Source organism: Centruroides vittatus, unplaced genomic scaffold, assembly GCF_030686945.1.
Source record: "Centruroides vittatus isolate TY-2023 unplaced genomic scaffold, ASM3068694v2 scaffold_1172, whole genome shotgun sequence".
NCBI classification, from domain to species: domain Eukaryota; kingdom Metazoa; phylum Arthropoda; class Arachnida; order Scorpiones; family Buthidae; genus Centruroides; species Centruroides vittatus.
In genome coordinates, this window is record NW_027122672.1 from 1,319,469 (window position 1) to 1,341,342 (window position 21,874).

Consider the following 21,874-nt stretch of genomic DNA (forward strand, 5'->3'; position numbering starts at 1 on the left):
AAACAAATAACGATTTATTTAGACAGATAAACAAAATACAGAAAATCTGCTCTAACGCGTCCAGCTCCTAACCGCGGGGGAGAGAGTGAGTTTACAAATTTAGGGGTCATACCTCTTCCTAGGATGTATCGGCTGTAATCGTAGGAATAATCGTATGGATAAGCAAGAGGATCGGTCGTTCTCCGGTCGTGGAGGTTGGCAGGAGGGAACGTGTGTCTCCTTTGGACCTTCAACGACCCCGTTATCAGCCTTTCCCCCCCTTATATACTCCAGGTCATGTTCTCTTCGATCACCAATTGCGATAGTTGATGAATCGCTGATGATTCGATCTTCGTGACTAAGAGTTTGGATCCGGAGAGAAAGGAAGTGCTTTTCGACGGCAGAAGGCTGCACATCCTTTGAATTTCGACCTTTTTTTACAATTTCCCACGAGGGGATTTGAACAACAACAAAAAATGTTGGGCTAGGTTAAACCCGGTCCTCACAATAACGTCCTTGGCCCTCGAGTGTCTTACACAAAATATGTAGAGAGGGATTCTCTTTTTCTTTTCAGTTCATTCGCTCGTTGACCGTTCAGATGCCAAAATTCACAGTTAATTCTCGTGAATCGATCACAAACAAAATGGATCGATCACAACGAATTCTCTAGTTCATCTATGAAACGCTACTCTTTCTCTTCTGCACGCTGCCAGAACGCACCAGAAGCTCCTCTCACTCCCCTCTTTCTCGAGTCCGAATCCTTTTTGTTCTCTCATTCACAACCCTCCTGCCCTCTGGTTTTGTACTCGACCCCTCAGGGGTCACGCACCCTTTCTTTGTTTTAGGGGATATACGATGACCATATAAGGAAAGGAATTTCGGAGAGACAGTCCAAAGAGGAAAAACAATAGATAAAGAAAAGAAAGGGGATAAAAGCGTGAGGAAGTGAAATTAAAAATAATAATAAAATATAAACTATATACAAACACATGGCGTACAGCCACACTATGAATTTATGATCCCACTTTACATAGATTCACTTAAAATGGTAACTTTTTTGGTCCTAGTTAGGCACATTAAACGAAGACCCGCTGTATAAGCATATTAGGAAATTTTATGAATAACAATGCTAAAGAATAGATATTTTTATTAATATATCCAATATATAGTATGCTCAATCTTTATTTTCAATAGTTATTTCAAAAAGTATATGATTAAAAATACAAAAATCACTTTCAACTTTAGCAGTGGAATTGTTCACTAGACTGTTTCAAATCGCTCCTGGTGGTTGAGTCAATGCATAGTCAATAAATTGTTTTAGAGTGACAAACGAGTCAAAAAAGCTAAGCTTCCTTCAGCAAAACCCTTACAAAAATTTTCAAGTAAACATCTTGTAAAATTACAATAAAGCAATAATTTGTTTTTATTTACGTTTACCTTTGAAAGTTCTTTAATTTGAATTCCCATTTTTTTATTTATAGGATCAGGTTCTATAAAAGTATTGGATGCAGCAGCATCTTTGTGAATGAATTTTATCTCTGATGGTTTAACTTTACCAGTCCAATAACTTTTCTGTAATCAAAATTAAACAATTGCATTACTAAACTTTTAGTAAAGTAAATTTAGTTTTATAAACTTTTACATAATAAAGACATGTTCAACTTAATGAAAATAACTTTCAATTAAAATGCAATTTACACGAATAATGTGTTGAAACAGCTTAAAATAATTATGAACTAAAACATATTTATTTCCCTATAACCCTTATTTCTAATTTAAATATAATCAATTATTAACTTATAAATAGTTTTTACTCTAAAACAATATCATATAATAAAAAAGGACAATAATCAAAATTATCTTAATATAGTCATTTTTTTCATTTGTCAATATAAATATATACCATAGTCGAAAAAATTTCTTTAATTTATAAACAAAAATGTTTTAATATTTGACAAAATTATGCTAAAAAATGATTATGTAAATAAAATTATTTTATATAATATCTTATAACTTATAATCAGGATTCGATTAAGACTTATAGGCCCTACACTTGCTTATTTTGCTTAATGGTTAATCCAGCCACGCTTATAATTAGAATTAACTCTTTCGTTTCATTAGCTTGTGTTTTGTCATTTTCTATAAAACAAAAACAAACTAAACAGCAATATATTATACTACAATAACGAATTTTAACGATACTAGAAAAAGAAAAATAATATGAGACAATATAATGTATGTAATGCCAGAAACATTAACTACTGTCCATATAAAAAATTCGGGAACATCCAAAACACATTTTATATATATGTTTGCTACATTTTGATAATTCCAATTGAACAAAACTAAATAAATATTAAATGTTAAAAATCGTAAAAGAAATAGTTTTAAATTCTACTGATCCGAACGAAAATTTTATTAGCATTGGAATTCTATCAGCTTAGCTGTCTATGTTCGGAACAGCAATGGCCGACTTCAGAATAACCGTGGGACAGAAATTAATTAATATGTGCATTATCGAAGGGCAAAACCTTCAGACTTTGTAAGCCCTATATATTAAGAACTAGAATTAAAAAAGATGCTGCTGAAACTGTTATATTCGAAATTTAAAATTTATTTTAGAATAAGCATAAAACAAAATAATTTTTAAATATTATCAATTTATGTTATTTTTAATTAATAACAATGTTGTGAGACCTCTTAAAATTCAGAAAGTTATCCAAACAGCAACTATGTCAAACGCAAACTCACACAATCCTGTCCTACTTGTGATTGACAAGTAAATTAATTTGATACTAGTTTTATTTTATGGCAAAAATATTAGATTAAATCAGAACTATTAGTTTCCAGAAGGAAATTTTGACTTTTTAGAATGGTTTGGTGAAAATTGTGAGACTCGGCATATAAATTTATTTATCATCTTCTTTCATCATATCACACATAGTCCAAGCAGTTTGAATTCAATTCAATTGTAAATTTAACTTTATATTTTCAAATTATATTTGTTTCTCATCAAAACCTTTACATTAGTAAAATATTGAGATTTTAATATAAAATTATAAATAATTTTATATTAAAATCTTTAAAAATATCACGTTCTTTACAAAAGAATCTAGCCTAAATCCTAAATGTATGTATAAAATTTCTGATTGTTTCCTTTAATCACTTTGATGTTTAAATATTATGTAGAAAATCATTTAAAATAATATATATATATATACACCTTATATTCTAGAAAAAATTACAATGTAAGTTTAATTTTATATTAATAAAGAATGCTAGATTAGGGAAATAAATTAATTATTGATAAGAGTAAAATGAAAGTTATTTTGTGATAACCGACAGTGAATGAAAAGTTATTAGTTTCGTTTTTTGCAAACAAAACGAGGATTAACAAACGCTTTCTTGTTAATTTACAAACTATTCTTTAATTCGCTATATTATCAGGTTCTTTGTACATTGGATCCCAACATGTAGGTGGTGAGGATACAAAGTCCGGTATACATAAAACAACTCGATTATTATTATGAGTGCCTATATCTATACTTAATCTACTTACAAACTATAAGGAAAGAAAGGGAGAATATAAGGATAGAATAAGAGGAAGGTGGAAATGCCCGGATTTTACTCTGGATGCTCCATGATACTGGGCAGGGTTACTGTTGTCTCTGATCATCTACTCCTATCGTTGAGGCTTGTCTTGGCTCTTTCTTTTCTCTCTTTTAATAGATCTCTCCCGTTCACTTCGTCAATAATCCACTTTCCTCAATATTGTCGGTGTTGAATCCGTCCAATAAAATTGACAGTCCAGTAGGAAGTTCTTGGCCTCCTTTAACGGACCAGATGGCTTCTTCTCCTCGACCTCCCTTGTCAAGTTTCACTTCCTAACTTCCATTGTTTCGACTCGGAGCCCGTTCTCCTCGACCTTCCTCGCCGAGAGCCGAGATCCCTCTTCTCCGTTTCTTTTTCTTGTTATTACTTTGTTTTTTACAATGTTGTTTTTTGTGTCAAAGGCATCACTCCCCACCAGATAGTAAAGCAATTAAGAAGGAAGTCTTTTTTTTTTTAAGTCAACAGGAAAGGGAGAGAAACAAAAGAAATCTTAAGCCTGACTTATATTTATAGAATTATTAATTACAAAATACAGTAATATGGCCAACGAGGTTTATGAGGTTTATTATTGTACACCAAGTATAATAATAAATGATTTAGATTTTAATTTTCTGAGTGTTTCTGAACTTTGTCATGAATTTACATCATTAAAGTTTTAATCATGCCAAGAGATTTACATATTTATATTTTCTTGTATTAGTTATTTGATCTTATTAAAATATTATCATGTATTAAAATTTCACAATGTCAGAGTTTTGAATTTGAAAATTCTAAACCAAAGTCTAACAAAAGTTATCAAGATATTTCTAACTTATATATCCATATCATTAAAAACCATAAATTTCAAATGAATTTCCAATTATTAACTTTCTAAAAGTTTTTAAAATATAATACAATAGTTATTTTAAAAATATATTATTATTCTTGCATTTAAGCATTGTTTTTGGAAGATCTGGTATTAATAAAAATCTGTTGTTCATCAATTGATTTTAAAAGATTACATTAAAAGGAGTAGCAGTTGATTACTTAACTGTAAAAAAAAAGTAATAAGGTTGAGGAATCCCATATTCTCCAGGACAAACTGCATCAATATACCATGTAATTATAAGATGACAAACAGTATCAAGAAGCATCATTCCCATTACTTCAATTAGTGTTATTGTATCATCTGGTGAAGCTGTAGAACTAAGATATTTCCACTGAGCTCCAGCACCTAAATAATATAATCAAGCAAATTTGTAATATTTGTAATAATGTTATACTTTTAATTATATAATAATGGAAAATAAATCAAACAACTATCTATGCTAAAAATTAAACAAATAAATTCTTTTTGTAATATCCAGAGGAAAGAATTTTTTTCAAATAAAAATTTATAGCATACTACATAAAAAAAATTCTCATATATTCATGTGTATAATCCACAAGTTATCTGTGTCCAAAATACACTTTGAAAAGTGGATTCACACCATGCAATGGGACAAGTTATATGTCAATTATAAATTGTAATTACAAATTCATGCCTACAAAACAATGACTGTGTGGCTACATGCCATATTTAAATTGTATATTTTGTGTATAATTATATCATTTTTATATTGTATATTCTCTGCTTCCCCTCTTTCTGTCCTATTTGTCTATTCTTTCTGGAGTGTTCTCGTTTTACCCTTTCTTTGGTATGTGGACGACTGGCCCCAAAAACAAAAGAGTGGAATGCAGCCCTGAAGGGAAGAGGGCGAACACGTGGGTCATTCCGGAGTGGGAACTGAAAGGAGAAAGAGCAAAATGGAATCTCCCCAGTACGTTTAGCATTGTATGGTAGAGACGAGAACTTTGGAACTGAGAAATAAAAAAGGAATTGATTGTGAGCAATGAGGACGCATCGGTCCTTTGAACTATTATTTTGGAGTGATAAAGAGAAGTTAGTCATCAACCCAACGAGAGATCTCATTCCACGATATCATTACAAATAGCGTATCTCACCAAGTTGTGGGTACCCTCTTTTCTATACCTTACTACCATTCCCTAACTTTCCTAATAAGCCTTCTTCTTTCAATAGTTATAAGTAGTTATAAGAATTTAGTTTTAATTTATATAATTTTAAGTAATTAGATCATCATGTCAGACAAAGAACTACACGTGCACATTCTTTGTCGGGAATCTATATTGTACAGTAGTTGGATAATTAATTGTGTTAATCATTTGGTGGGAGTAGCATTGTTGGTATCCTCTGAATCCTGTATCATAACGAGCGGATTAATAAAAGTATTTTATTTTATTTATTTTCGATTTTGTGTCTTTGTCCCGCTCATTGGTCTCGCAACTGCTTTAAGTCTATTTCATACACACAGCAATTAGTGTCTATGATTTGTGATGATGCAAAGGCTTTATCTTCATTCTAGCAATTTTTTGCAGGATATTCACCATTACTAAATATACTGTGGTCTGAAGACCACGTGTTCTGTTGCCTAACCGGTTCGTAACCAACCCCTTGGGTGGTTCACGGTGTAAAGGAGGGACAGGCCCTCATAGCGTAAAAGCTTCCTGTTGTAAAAGTTAATGGGAGGAGGGGAGATATGTGGTCCAAAGATCTCGTGTTCTATTGCGTGATCCTTGGATGGGCCACAGGGTAAAGAAAGGATGGGCCGCGTTTTTCGGAAGAAAAAAAGGGAGAGAGAAAGATTGCGCATGCTCAACGGAAGAAGAGGACTTTTTTCGGAAGAAAGAATGGAGAGAGGACGTGTAGACGATAGAGTCGCGAGATTGTTTTTTTTTTGTGTGTGTTGTTTCTTTTGTTTTAGTGTCTGTTATAGCAAAGGGACAGAGTAGTGATTGGAAGGACTAAAATAAACTTTAAGTTCCTTGCATTGGAGTCATAGAGTGTGTGATTTATTTCTTTGAAGTTTCATTTTGTTTTGTTCCTGCACGGGGAATACTCTAAAGATCGAGTACTTCCCCACAATACACAAGAAAATATGGTAATTTCTTTTTCAGTTTGTAATTATAAGATTATCTATTCAGTTCATAATTATATTGAAATTTTAAGAAATAACAATAATATGATATTGTCAGAAAAATAAAATTAGTATGCTGCTATTTAATATTATTAAAATAAGTATCTCAATTCTATAAAATTAATATTAGCTATAAAATATACAATAAATCTATAATCTTTGGTAATTGATATCAAAGTTAATTAAAAGATAATATTTGCATTATTTCTGCTAACATTTTTTATATATGCCCTATTTAATACCGACTTGCCTATAACAAAAAATATTCATATATTTTAATTCTGTAGATACAAGTTTTAAATATTTTAAAAACTTCTTTATTAAAAGTAATCAATAAAATATAAAAATTATATTAATTTATGTTTATGTTTACCTGTTCCTTCCCACATAGCTAATATCATGCATCCAAAAGACATTGCTGTATTTGAAATTAAACATAATGATATTTTCACAGAATAAGCAAGTGTATTATAATGGAAATATATACCAAAATATGGCATAAATGTAAAAAAAAATATTATTCCCGTTACAGCCGAGGAAATACTCGCTGAAAAATAAAAAAAATTAAATTAGAATTACTAAATATTAAATTGATTTTCTGTTTTAAAAAATTTAATATTTTTTATGTTTACTAATATTTTCTTTAAGCTTAAAATGTACTCAGGAGCAAATTCTCTGGGCTTGCTTAGCATCCACCACATGCTTAAGAGAAAGTTTTGACTGTCAATATATTTTTTATATGACAACAAATATGCCAATAATAATATATTCTAATGTGTAAACTCTTTTATCATTTGTGTTTCCTTTTACATTGGCAGTTAGCATTTAGCCGTTTTAAGTCAGTGCCATGCTTGAGAGAACACAGCAAACAAGTGCATGCGCATGACATCATTTGAAGCATTTAACATGGCCAGATTGTATTGAAAGCTTGCGGTACCCGATTGGCATACATGTATTGAGTACAGGGGCAGATCTACATAGGGATTAATAGGGCTTAAGCTCCAGACCCCAGTGTCAAGGGCCCACAAAAATTGAATTATCATCATAAATTTTTAATACTTTTTCATTATAATATATTTCATATATTTTATGTGTAGATATAATGGGCTTTATAATAGTCTATACTTTTTTATTCACACCAAATAATGTTTCTGCCTATTGTTCAGCGCTAGAGATAGACTTATTATTCATATTATAATGTGGCCGTCGGCCATATTATTCGCGTATTTTATATGTTTTTAATATGTAATATAAGTTAGTGTTAGCAATTCCTTTGTTTCTTTTGTATTATCTATCCTCCTTTACTTTCCCCACCAGTCCTTTTTACCCTTTGGGTGGGATTATCGTTTCTAAGAAAGAGACAACGAATAGAACAATAGAAGGGACGGCGCCGTGGGTCTCGACAAGAGAAGGTGAATCACTTTTCGACTGGACTGCAGAGAGAGAAGGTGTGAAAAGGAAAGGATCTCAACCGAGGTGGATAAGTTAGCAAGAGAAGAAAAGGAAAGGATACGACGGGAGAGTGAGAGATTCACCAAGAACAAGGGAAGCCTATAAAAATCAAACAGGACTCAAGAGCGGTATCCCACCAAAGTATTTCAATCTTCGTCTATTTTTATCTACATGTATATATTTGTTCTTCCCCTTAGTTATAAGTAGAATAAGTTTAGTTTTAAGATCTGCATGCGTATAATTTGTCGGGTTCCGTTTTGAGTGCACTCTTTCGACTGTAAAAAGCCTTTCTTTGTAAAGTTGGGATCCATAAAGAACCTGTTTCTGTTCTTTCTGGCGAGAATAAAATTGTACCTTTGTTAAAAGTAACGTGTTTTGATTATTATTTTGTGTCGGTCTGTTCGCGGAAACCGTTACACCTCGTCACGAATCCTCACAATAACTTTCAGCATGCCCAAAAATTTTGGTCAGGATTCACCCCTGAATATACCAATATTGGCTTGAATATTAGTTGATGTTTTAATCGAGTTTTAAAGGTGCAAAAACCTGCTCTCAACCTTTATCCAAGCTTTGTTTTATATTGGAGTCTGATTAAAATTTTCTTCAATTTCATTAATGTCTGTGTTATGCATTGTATAGAGTTAAATTGATGCCAAAATCAGTGAATTAACTGTTTATTAATGCTAAATGCCAGACAAATTATGATCTATCATGCTGCAGCCCACAGTTTATAGACAGGAATTAAGTGTTTGGTACAATTATAAGTATTTGATTGTTAAGAACTTAACTAAGCTGATTGCTTTTATTATATTCAACTGAATCAGTCAGTTTTGATAAATTCTACAAAAATTTTATTTTAGTAACATTTTTTATTTTACTCCTAGTGTCTCTGCTATTAAGTGTCAAAAATTGGGGGAAGGTTGCTGAAAATTTCATGTAATATTTGACTATAATCATATTGAGTATATACTCAATATGATTATTGTCAAACCTTGGGTTTCAAACTTAATTCATAATTTAAATAGCACATCAATGATTCGTATAGTGACACAAGACAATCTTGGCACCACTAACTTCTGAATTGGTAGTCCTGTCATTGATTGGTCAAGCCGTCGACTTTCTTTAACATAGGAAGTATAGGGAGCTGACCATCGGTGGCCAGCTCTGCCAAGTAGCTTGTTTGGCAATTTAATTGTTGTTTGGCAACTGGGCAAAAAAGAGTTCAAGATTTGTTCATAAACCAAATTGTTTGAAAAGAGAAGTGTTCAAAACACGAGGTTTGACTGAATGTTTTACTTTATAAAATATATTTTAGACTTAAAAAAACTAATGACAATAAAACTTCTGATGAAGATAAGAGTAATGAAGTATTGTTTCAATGACTTTCCAAACTTTTTAATGCAAACTGCTAACTTTTTTGTATGCATATAAAATTAATAATAAAAGTTTGACTTATAGTCACATCTTAAATTTTTTTTTCAAAAATAAGGACGCCAAAATTGGGAGTCAACTTATATTTGGGATTGACTTATACTTAGGCTGATATGTTAATCAATGCAATGGCTAATTAAATAAATGAAAATTTTATCAATTACAAGTACCATGAGCTTTATGAAAGTTCACTTTATGCCACTTTACTTTTACAAAAGACCTACATTAGTACTTGTTTTAACTAACTCAAAAGAAAACCTAGGCAAAAAATAAAAATAATGTTTAGTATTTGCTTTGTAGCGAGTCATTTAGAAGCTCTGTGCATCCAAGCAATGAGCAGAAAGATGCATTTCCATGGTCCTTCTTCAGAAACCAGAAACTACAATAAATCATTCAGAATATCCAAGGGCACCAGTCCCATACCAGGAATAAATCATTGGCAACTAGAGGGGCAAATTGAAAAAATTATGACTGGTATTTTTATTTTTTTCAGCCAGCACTAGGCCTCTTAGCTACAGTTTAAGTATAAAGGTAAGTAACAGTAGCCTAGTTTACATGATGAAAGCAAAAGTAATGTAAAAATAACCTCAAAATAGGTTTTTTTGTGACTGTTGATAACATATTTTGCATATAGTAAGCCTTAATTATAATTGTTAGGCCTTAATCCAGGCCTAACAACTATAATTAAGGCTTACTATATGCAAAATATGATGTATTCTATTACATGTGCCATTGACAGAGAGGACAACTTGAAACTATCTTTATGAAAGAGATCTGGAAAGAATATAATATACAATATAAACATAAATATTATGGGAAGCCTAATTATCTGTGAAACTTTCTAGTTAATTCAGAACTATACAGTATTTCTTCTAGTATTCATCTAGCAGAACAGAACTTCTGTAAGAAATATTTTTGTTGTTACAATAAATCAGGACAATTGTTTTGTAACTGTGGAGTTTGTCTCTGTACCAAACGCACCCACTTATGATTCAGAACTGCTCAGATATCCTGATATTATGCACAGATCTGCAACCTCACACTAATAAATTTCTATTATATTCTTTTAAAGTTTTAAGAAGGGGTTTTAAGGTGCTGAATTGGTAATTTTTTAATTAAAAATAAAATTTAAAGGTATACTCTAAGCAGGAACTTTATCAATATCAATATTACCATATAATATACCATAACTCAGAAGACAAAAAAAAAAAAAGGATTCTTTTATTCATTTTTGTACATTTGCTACAGAAATATATTTCAGGTCAGTAAACCTAGCTGACCTCTTTCAGACTATTTTAAAGAATCTTTTTTGTCTTCTGAGTTACGTCTTTCCCATTAAAATCAGTATTGATAAAGTTCTTACTCGGGGTTTACCTTTAAATTTTATTTTTAACTAATAAACTGAGTATAGTTATACCAGAAAAATTACTAGGATCATTTGAATATTTTTAAGAAGCATCAGAAATGTTTAAAAATTAATGTAATAATTTAATTATTAAACCAACCTTTATAAAACAGTGTGCTAAGTAAGAATGCCAAACTAATTGATGAAAAACTGTAGCATATTAAAAATGAATAAATTAACATTACATCAGAATTATCCAATACAGCAATACTTGCAGGTAATCGTGAACAAAGTAAAACTGTTATTAATGCTGAATTTAATGCTAAAATAATAGTATATTTTATGAAAAAGGCAGTCCAATGTAACCAAGCAGATAATCCCATCATTTTTAATGATTCCTAAAAAGGGAAATAAATATTACAAAATTTAAATTATAAATATTTAATATTATTTAATTTAACTCTATTTAGAATCATAATTTTGTTAGTTTTAAAAAAATGCAGTTACCATTCTAAAAGCTTTTCTCACCTTAATTCTTAATTCTTTTTCGTGTACTATATTTTCCACAACATTCATAATTGGATAAATATAACTAAACATAAGAACAATTGGAAGAAAAAATCTTAAAGCCAATAAAAAATTATCATCATTATAAGGAGGAAAAGGGTACTGCTTTAATTTAATATTGATAATTCCAGTTGTATTCAAATTAGTATGTTTAAAAACATCACTGTAACTTTCTATAATAGAATTAGCTAATACATTCTGTAATGCTAAAAATCCTTGAGATGCATATCCTGAAATAAGTAAATTATTTAAATAAGTTTCTAAAATTTTAAACCTAAATACGTGGTGTGTTTTTTAAGTAAGTACCATTTTAAAATAGGACCACTGCAGTGCTACGGTTGGTGTTCTGTGAATGTGCGCTGAGTACCTACATCTGTTGGCTAACCACAGATGCAATTACGAAAGCATTCGTTTGTTTTGCGTTTGTTTGTGTGTGTTTAAAATACCTCAGACAATTGAGAATCCCACCGATTGTAAAATACACGTGGTAATTCATTTTTTAATGCAAAAGACATGAAAGCAGCTGACATTCATCAGCAGATTAGTGAAATGTATGGAAAAAACATTATGAGCAATGGTGTGGCCATCGGCCATGATATTGTATATTTTGTATATTTTATATTCAATTAGTCTTAGATTTTCTTTGTTCCTTTGTCTAACTCTTTCTAGAACTTTCTTTTGTCTAACTCTTCCTAGAACTCTCTTTGTCTAACTTTTTGCCCTTGGGGGAGGATTATCTTTCCCTCAATAGTAAGAACAAAAGAGGGAGTGAGGCCCTGAAGCAAAACAGACAGAAAGAGTGCAGTCTGGGTTGGAATCCCGAAGAGGTAGGAGCTGAAAAGGAGTGCTCCAGAAAGGGAGAAGGGTGATCTAAGAGAATAAAGTGCAGAGAGAGATCATCGAGGAAAGACGACTCAGTCTGAAAGAAAAAGATTATAGACGAAAGATCTATAAGGAAAAGGGCTACAAACGTAACAAAAGAGAGAGATCCGAAGTTGTTCCCCACCAAAAGACACATCGCAAAGAAACCCGGGTATTTCTACTACTTTTCTTATCTTTCCTTATTTCTTCTATTCTTCCAATTTCTTTTAGTTTTAAGTTAGTATAAGTTAGTGTAAGTGAATACGGTCCTCGTCAGATTGTCGCGTGTGTGCAAGATAACTGTTTTTGAGGACAAATATTTAATGCCTATATATATATTAAATTCTGGAAGTTGTAAAGTTGGGATCCTATGTAAAGAACCTGTTCAGAGAGAATAAAACTACTTTGTATTAAGTTTTATTTTGTACCATTTCGCTCGCGGGATCGTGTACCTCTTGTTACGAACACCACAATGGAATGGTAAGAAAATGGGTTAGAGCATTTAAAAAGATAGCTGTACTAATGTCCATGATGAGGAGCGTAGTGAGTGACCATCTGTCATTACTGAAGACCTGGTGCAGAAAGTTGTTGCAAAAGTTCAAGAAAACAGATGCTTTATGATTTTGTCATCCAAAACAAAAAGTATGGCAAGCTCAGTAAGGGATTGTTTTGCTTCATAACAATGCCCGTCCACACATGGCTCAACGAAGCTATCTAGTGTTAAAGTAGACAAAGAACTTCCTACTGAACTGTCAATTTTATTGGACGAATTCGACAGTGGATTATCGACAAAGTGAACGAGAGGTACCTACTAAAATAGATGATCGGAGACATCAGTAACCCTGCCCAGTATCACAGAGCACCCAGAGCAGAAACCCGGGTATTTCCACCTTCCCCTTTTTCTGTACTTATATTCTCTCTTTCTTCCATTCTTATAGTCTGTAAGTAGGTTTAAGATAGATAAGGACCCTTGTAATATTAGTAGTATTGTTTTATGTATTCTGGACTTTGTAATTTCACAACCTACACGTTGGGATCCAGTGTAAAAAGAACCCTGTAGTGTAGCAAATAAAAGTATAGTTTTGTAAATTAACAAAGTGTGTTTGTTAATCCTCGCTTACCATTCGCTGTCGGTTATCACAGTACGATATGAAAAGTGCCCTCATATTGGAGGAAATTATGTTGAAAGGTAGATTAAGGTACAGGCTTTCATGTAAGAATAAAATTATTTAAAAATTTGCAATTGTGTTTTTTTAATATCAAAACGGTACTTACTTTAAAAACACGCCTTGTATAATACATGAGTAGTGATTATTATTTTTAAAAGTGAAATTTAAAAAAATACACAAAAATTTGATTACCGAATAACTGCAAAAACGAAATCTTTATTTTCTAATTTTCAATAGTATTTCATCAAAAATTATAATTTAAAACTACAAATTTATTTGCACTTGTGTGATAATTGATAATAAAATTATTGAAATCAATTAAGCAGACACGAAAATATCTCAAAAGTTCATAATTAAAACTTTAAAATAGTATGCAAATTAGAATTAATATTAAAAAATTTCTCTTGTATTTAAAGTCTACAAGAATTTTTTATATTAAATATTACAGTGATACCTCGTATTTTGAATGAATAACTTCAAACACTTCAAAGTTTGAATGCTAAATTTGACAAAGATTTGCTTTGGAGTTAAAACAACACTTCAAAGTTCAAACTGTGCATGCAATAAAAAAATGTATTCAAAGCATAAATGCAATCTGTTATGCAACCAAGGCATTTCTCTCTCTTGCATTACACTTATATGTTTTCAGTGCTGTTTTTGTTTATTTTGGGGGGTTTTTGGTTAGATATATTGTATATTATTTGTCAATTTTAACAATTTCTTCCTGCAATTTTTTTCATCAACAGCTTTTGGGCACCCCATAAGTTTTGACCCTTATTTCAAAATTTCCTAAATGGAACTTTTTAAAGCATATTTGACATGTTTAAAATTTAGGAACATCTTCTCCATGCATATTACAAACTTTCTTTTACTGTTCATATGGTGTTACAGTCTTTCCAAAACTCATAAAGCATAACATGCCTGATATGCTTTATATCAGAAGACATTTCAACTTGATTTTATTCAATCAAAATGTAAAGTAAAAAGATTAAAATAAGCTTCTAAACAAAAATTACAATCTCACATTAGTAATAATGTGTTAAATTGTGATAATTGCTCGTCAGTTTTGTACATAGAATTAAATTGTCAGTTACAAGACCTTTGTTTATAAACTTCTAAAATGTTCTGTTAGCCAAGTGGTAAATAACATGACCCTTAGAGTCGCTCGGCTTTGATAAAATTAAAAAAAAAGGTTTATTAATTTCAGTGAACACAAATAATTTACAAGAAAAACGATTACACACACTTACTAACTACTAATACAAATACATTTGGGACCGCGCGTAACAGTGCCATCAATTGGTCCCCGCGTGCCGACAAGACAAAGAACCTATTCTAACTTATATCTAGCTTAACTAAGTACAGGGCCCTAGAGTAAGATAAGGTGAGAGAGAATTATACAGAAATTATAAGACAGAAAATTAGTTCGAAGGGGTGACTGGCGGTAATACATAAAAAAAAAACCTCGGATCCGTTCATTAATACTTTTCTTTGTTACTGTTCGTCCTGCTTTCCTTTCTCCCCGAAAATCTTCCTTCTTCTCCTTCCCGTCTCCCTTTTTCCTCTGACGTAACCCCTCAACCCATCGGTGTCATACCCTTTTTGTTTTGTGGCTACACGCCATATTTCAGATGTATTTTTTTATGTGTAATTATATCGTTTTTATATTTTATATTTTCTTATTTCCTTCATTCCTTTCTTCCCAACCCATTTGTCCATTCTTCCTGGAATGGACCTATTGTTCTTACCCTTTCTTTGTTATTTCGATGACTGACTCACCCCTGAGAACAAAAGAGGGAGTGTAGCCCTGAGGGAATACAGAGGAACACGTGTGTCATTCTGGAGCGAGAACTCGAGTTGGAAGGAGCGATAGTGGTGTTTCCCGAGTGCGCCAAGTGCCAGAAAGATAGGAACGAGGACGATTTGAGTTTTTCTAGAGAGTGAAAGAGAAAGTGAAAGCGTTCGCCGATCCCCGTTTTCACCGTTATATTTCGGCCGGTAGCTTTGTCATCATCGTCTAGTCGTGGGTACCCTCTTTCCTGTCCATTCTTAATATTCTCTCACTTCTATTTCTTTATTTTGTATAATAGTTTTAATTTTATAATTTAAGTAATATTGTCGGGGATTTTTATTGTACACTAGGATTAAGGTTTATATTTTAAGAGATATTGTCGGGAAAATTTCTGTACCAGATTCGGTATTCTCTCTCGTGTATTGTCGGTGGGAGGTGTTGTTGGTATCCCCTGTATCCTGTTTATTTACGAGCGTAGAAATAAAACTCATTGTGTTTTGTTCCTCTCAATTTCGTTTCTTTGTCTTTATACTGCTCGTTAACCTCACAGTTTTATTACCGTCCAGGCCACATGTGTCGACTAACTGCCGCGTGGTTAAGTAAACAGAAAACGGAAGTAAAGTTTTACTACAGGAAGATAGTATAAGGAAAGTAAAGAAGATAAATAAGGTTTAACAAAGCCACAGTTCCATTACCCATTATTTCGGTGCCATTACAGGAAGAACATGGAGGGGCAATAAACCCATCAGGGGAGCAGGAGGGGGTATATATTGACTCCTGGGCCATGTTCAGTAATGAAGAATTCTTGCTAAGTCTAGTTAAGCTGCAATGTTGAACTCATTTCTAGCTACTGCTTGACTCCTCCCACTGCTAGAATTCTAGCTAGTTCAGTCGGCTTCTTTTATCTATGCTAACTTCTACTAGTGCCGTCATTGTTTTTGTCTCATTGTACGATTTGCAAGATGGACATGGATTTGCAACACATTTTATTATAACAATTACAATGTTATTCTCTCATTGAATCATTAACTCATTCTAAAATGACTTTGAAATGTAAAATTATAATACTTTGGTATAACAGATTCTGAATACATTTTAATGGAAGACAACGGTCCATTTCGTTGATTACAATTAATAATTGCTTCATTAATTTTATCACGATCTGATGCAGCTTTCATTTCAATAATTGTATTGGTTACTTCATCCTTTTCGACCAGTTTGTTTGTGACAATTGTTGCAAACATAATTTTAACTTTGTCCACCATTTTGCCCAATTGTCTAAGAATAATCATTCAATCGATGATGCTCAGAACATTCTTAGCTCAGCCCACTAAGCCACTCAGAATTCTAACTTAGATGTTCTGCATTACTGAACACTGCCCAGGTTGAGAGAGAAAAGCTCTTATTTTCGATGCCATTACGGGAAGAACATGAAAGCAACCGGTGACCTGGGATTGTGCAAAAGAAGTTACAGAAGTCAACAGACTATTCCAATTGATGAGACAACCAGGAGAAGACAGCGATTATGGAACAAGAAAATTTGAAGAATTTCACATACTAACACCGCCTCTTCCACGTTTTTGATTGTCTACTGACAGTAGTATTGTCATGTAAAAAAATTTGCAGATTAGACGGATATGTAATTGTTGCAAAAAGACAAAACATCTGAGTGTAATGGGAACCTAAAGTGTTGTAATATTTGAATACAGTCTGATTATTGTGAATATTGGATTTGATGTTAACTGAACTTTGTGTTGAGAAAGTAATAACCTATAAAATCACACACATCTATTGTAAGTAATAACAGCTGTTAAAATATGCAAAACCTTTCTGTTCAACCCAGTATAAACTTTACTTATTACCCATGGCATCTGAGAGGTATGTGTAAGCAACAAAATCTAAGGATGAAAGTTATAATATTGATGATTGAGATGAAAAAGGAACTTACTGCAATGCATGAAAGCAGTACATGTGGTGGATCTGACAGCCATGCTTAAGATGCCAAAGTTGATGGTCTACAACCAGTAAATGCAATTTTTATTTTATTATACAGTAGTGATATATTTTATTTATTGGTTTTGAGTTTTAATGTATTACTTAGAGCATTTAACTGTGTTCTTTTTGCCTTAAATTATGTCTATTTGCTGTTTTAAATTTATGAAAATAGGTATTGTTTAGGGTCTGGGAATGGCTTAATTCACTTTGTTATTTCTGATAGAAAAATTGACTCAGAGTTCAAAAAGCCTCGTAGAATGAATTAAATTTAAAATATGAGGTACCACTGTATTTAGAAATTCTAAAAATTAACTTATCACTCTTTAAAACTTACAATTATTTAATTTTTTTATGTATTTTACTATATGATTTTTTCAACTTGATAATCAATATATTAACATTAATAATTTTCAAAAAAAAATTTTAAATATATTGATTACCAAATTTGAAAAAGATGTTGAGTTATGCTTTGTTTCAGTTTATCAAAAACATTAAAATTGATAAAACTTTAAACTAATGCAATACATGGTGAACCATTTGAGTGGGGTGAACCCCGGTGAACCATTATTTAAAAGTTGTATCATAATAAACACATCAGTTGTATTAATTAAGTTGAACTTCTGCTACAACAACAGTGAGGTAAGGCAGGAGTTTCAGCATATAGTTTTGTCATGTGACAAAAGTGAAAATGGCCACTATCTTTGGAGTTGACAAGATGTCAATGCATTATTCAATGTTACTTGAAAACATCAGTGGAACTACAATGGAGCAAAGCAGTTTGTCCAACTCAGGGTTCAGAGCCAACAGGGCCCAAAAAAGTCAAGCAACAAGCTATGACTCATGATCATAATGATTCCTCCTTTTCAGTGGAGTGGTGTTGGGAGGAGAGATCTGCATTAGAATTTTGAACCAAAGTCAGAAGTTAAGTTGTTCCACCTTTGCCTGAAAATATAGTTCTATTGCTATGTATACATACTATGAGTACATTTACAGGTAATGTCAACCAATAGCATTTATGTGTTCAACAGAATTAACTGCAAAAACAATCAAAATAGACTTTTCCTCAGGCTATGCATTAATGCAGTGAAGTTGTGGGTTTCTTTCTCAGGATAGCTTCACATAGTATTGCTTCATGACTGACTCCACTTCTTCAGATGAGCAACACTAACACATTATGCAATTGTACTTAGACATCATCCTGAAACCAAAAACACAACAAAAGTTGTGTTTAACAGCTGTCACACTCTCAAACTTTTCATGCCAAAGAACAAACTTAGAATTGTGTTCCATGATCAATACCATTTTAACTTTTGCTGTATGACAAAACTACCCAATGAAACTCCCAATTTGCTTTGCATTGTATTGTAGTAGAATTTGAGTTTCATGCAACTAATGTGTTTATTATAACACAACTTTCAAATTATCACCACCCAAACAGATCACTTTTTATATTGGATTACAATGTAAAATAAATCTGATATTTATTATAAAATTAGAATTATTTTAGAACATACCAAAATTTAATTTAAATGAATATTTACTATATGTGCTAATAAATTTTTAAAATTTATGCAAAGTTAATTTACCTGGATCACCTCCTGTAGAAAAATTCTTAGCTCTTGGACCTGGAGTTTGAATAAGTGGGAAAGATTCTGAAGTTTTCCAAGATCTACTTGGTTCTCCAATGGTGTTTATTAATCCTTTAGGAATAGCTCTTGGACGTATCTGAAATTAATTAATTAAATGTTATAAATTCAATATGGTAATCATTATTTTATTTCTAATTAATTTCAATATCATATATTAATTGAATACTATTTTTTATAATATGTGGACTGCTCCAAAATAACACTTTCTATTTTATTTGTTGGCCTATGACATCAGAGGTGTGATGTTCATGCAAAAGAACATATACTGACAAAAGGAAACACAAAATTATGTAACAGTAATATTTTTATTTTTGCATATGATGAACAAGGTTCTTTCAGATTCCAACTCCACAGTCACAAAAAATATAATACAGCTTATGTTAATGATAAAAAACAAGAAATGACAATTGGTATGCTGTTTGCAACATATATATGTGTACAGATAATACTAAAAAACAACTATAACTAACGTTTATATACTATCTTAAAACTAGGAAAGACGGAAGGTAATAGGTATAAAGAAAAAAATATGTAAAAATAAGAATTAGCAAAAAGTTGGGTACCCGGGCTTTGTAGTAATTCATGACTTAGGTGGAATGCCAATTTTAGTTTCCATGGGAAAAAAAATAGTTTCTCATTGTCAATCTTACTTTAGTGTCTTGTATGGGCTTCTACCTCTATCATAACTATGACAGAGTTACTCTTTGGTCTTTCAGATCCTCTTCTTGTCTCCAGTCATTACCAATCTTCAACCTGGAGCACAACCTTTCACATCGTTCCCTGTCGACATCCAAGCCAAGAGTAAGTGTGTCTCCATTTCTTAGCCCTTAGGGCCTCTTTTTTTTCTTTTTGTTCTAAGAATTGGTCACCACCACCCAAGGGGAAAAGGTTAGAAAAGAAAATTCTAGAAGAAATATAACAATAAAACAAAGAAAACAACAACTAAAATTAATATATACAAAATATGGCATACAGCCACAGAGTCAAGATTCTATTGCCAAACAATCAGTATTGCAGTAGTTTGAACTTTTCTGTAAATATCCTGTAAATTTGTTGCCATGCAGCAGATAATACCACAATAGCAATCTGGCAAAATGGCATCTGACATGGATGTGTACATGAAGTAGAAATATGTCATGAAATTTAACCATTGTGGCTGTATGCCATTTTATGGCCCTTTTGTCCTTTTGTTATTCTGTAAATCTTTCCTCTTCTTTGTTTCTTTCGCTTTCTAGAACTTTCTAATCTTAAATACTCTTCTCCTTGGAGGTATGGGCCACTTTTTAGAATTCTGCTATGCATCATAAATAAGGCTACCTGAAGGCATAGGGAATTAAAAGAGTCACTTTTGGGCTGGCACTTGAAGAGTGAGGATAATGAGATGGCAGTGAGGTGATTTTGTCCAGTGTCCAAGAATTCAGGTGAATTCGTTTAGTTTTAAGTTTTCTTCCTTCTTTGTTCTACCTTTTGTTTTCCCAAAATTTCTATTAAATTTCCTTCCTGTGTGTGGGATAATCCTTTCCACGAACCACGTTAACAATGGTAAGTGAAGTCCCTGAGGCTACTAGAATGATAAGAAGGTTCATTCTTGGGTTGGACTCTCGGTGAAGGTAGATGTGCGAATGTTATGCTCCTGTTTGTCGTCTAGAAGGACAAAGGTGGCCTACAGAAAGAGAAAGGTCTCCACTAACGTAAAGAGAGAGAGACAACGTCCATCTAGTTTCAAAAAGTTCCGATGACGAAACGAGATACCTCCGGTCAATTGGTTGAGGTTAGCATGTGGTGACCAGAAGTATGTGGGGAATAACGTGGACAGGTAAATGGGTTTTTTCAAAGATTCATTTGTCAAAATTCGATTTCACAATAATCATATTTCCAACTTACCAACGAGCAACGCATGCACAAATCTCACACTACTACCTGTTTGTAGAGAGTGTTGTCATTTTGTATTTTATTGTGTTTTGGTTCTCAGTCCCCCAACTACCTACAAGTCTGGTTTTTTTAATGTGGGCATGATTTGGGCACCTAATACTCTGTGCCAAATTTCAACTCCTGACATGTACTCCTTTATACCTCTAAGCTGATAAGACAGCAGGCAGTACGATTTTATAAACAAGACATAGTCTTGTCAATAAATACTGTACATTTTAAGAGTAAAAATGATTATATAAGATTTCTGCACTGAATTGTTAAATAGTTAATCTTCCAAACTCAGTTTTTTTCACAAAGATTTTGACTGATTCTACAGAGCACCGTAATAAATTTGATACCTCTCTCTAAGATAAATAATTTTAAGATCTCACTTATTAGTTCTAATAACACAATAGCTGTTCTGTTTGCAAAGATAATCTTGCATAACATATCTTAATTTAAATTAGATATTGGCAAAATATTCCTTAATTACTATTACTTTAATGAACAGAGATAAATACATTTTTTTTAAATTACAAAACCCTCCCAAAAAAACACTAATAGTTTGAATTAATATATTCCTACAGTAATTTATAACAACATGTAACATATATTATGCTAAAGTGATTTTTATTATACGAAATCCTCCTGAATTTCTTGGAGAATTTTAATGAATTAGATGTTGATAGGGTTTGCAGATGTGCAATATGTTTTTATAGGGAGTTGATGAGAAATATTTTGAGACATTGAAATTTTGCAACAATTTAGTGTGAGATTCACTGAATCGTTAGCCAGTAAAACTGGTTCTATTGGATTTTCTACCTTAATAGGGAATACAAAGAAATCCATTTTTGTAGTTGATTTTGGCTTTGGCTACTTTTGGCACACATTAAATTCCAATTTTTAGTTCTAAATTAACTTTTTCTGTTTTAATACCTTATTCCATGGGTACTGCAGATTGTCTGCTAATATAATTGAGCTGATTGATTCCAAATTGGCATATAATGAATTAAAATTAAATTAAATTAATAACAAGCACTTAGAAATAACTTGAGGCGCTAACGCCTACAGTCGCCACCAGTGGGCCTGGAGAGGAT

At 32.0% G+C, this 21,874-nt stretch overlaps 1 protein-coding gene across 3 annotated transcripts in view; it reads right to left on the reverse strand.

The window, feature by feature from the left end:
• The window catches only part of LOC136986769 (phospholipid-transporting ATPase ABCA3-like), an 83,707-nt gene that overhangs the window by 42,498 nt on the left and 19,335 nt on the right, over positions 1-21,874 (reverse strand). The window contains exons 4-9 of one of the 3 annotated variants that reach the window (XM_067284368.1): positions 18,804-18,942; positions 11,362-11,630; positions 10,994-11,231; positions 6,979-7,152; positions 4,623-4,804; positions 1,417-1,551 (exon numbers count right to left, since the gene is read on the reverse strand). In XM_067284368.1, coding sequence (XP_067140469.1) covers positions 1,417-1,551; positions 4,623-4,804; positions 6,979-7,152; positions 10,994-11,231; positions 11,362-11,630; positions 18,804-18,942 — 1,137 coding nt within the window. The remainder of the gene's footprint in view (positions 1-1,416; positions 1,552-4,622; positions 4,805-6,978; positions 7,153-10,993; positions 11,232-11,361; positions 11,631-18,803; positions 18,943-21,874) is intronic. The other 2 variants (XM_067284370.1, XM_067284371.1) reach the window with 2 other exon arrangements.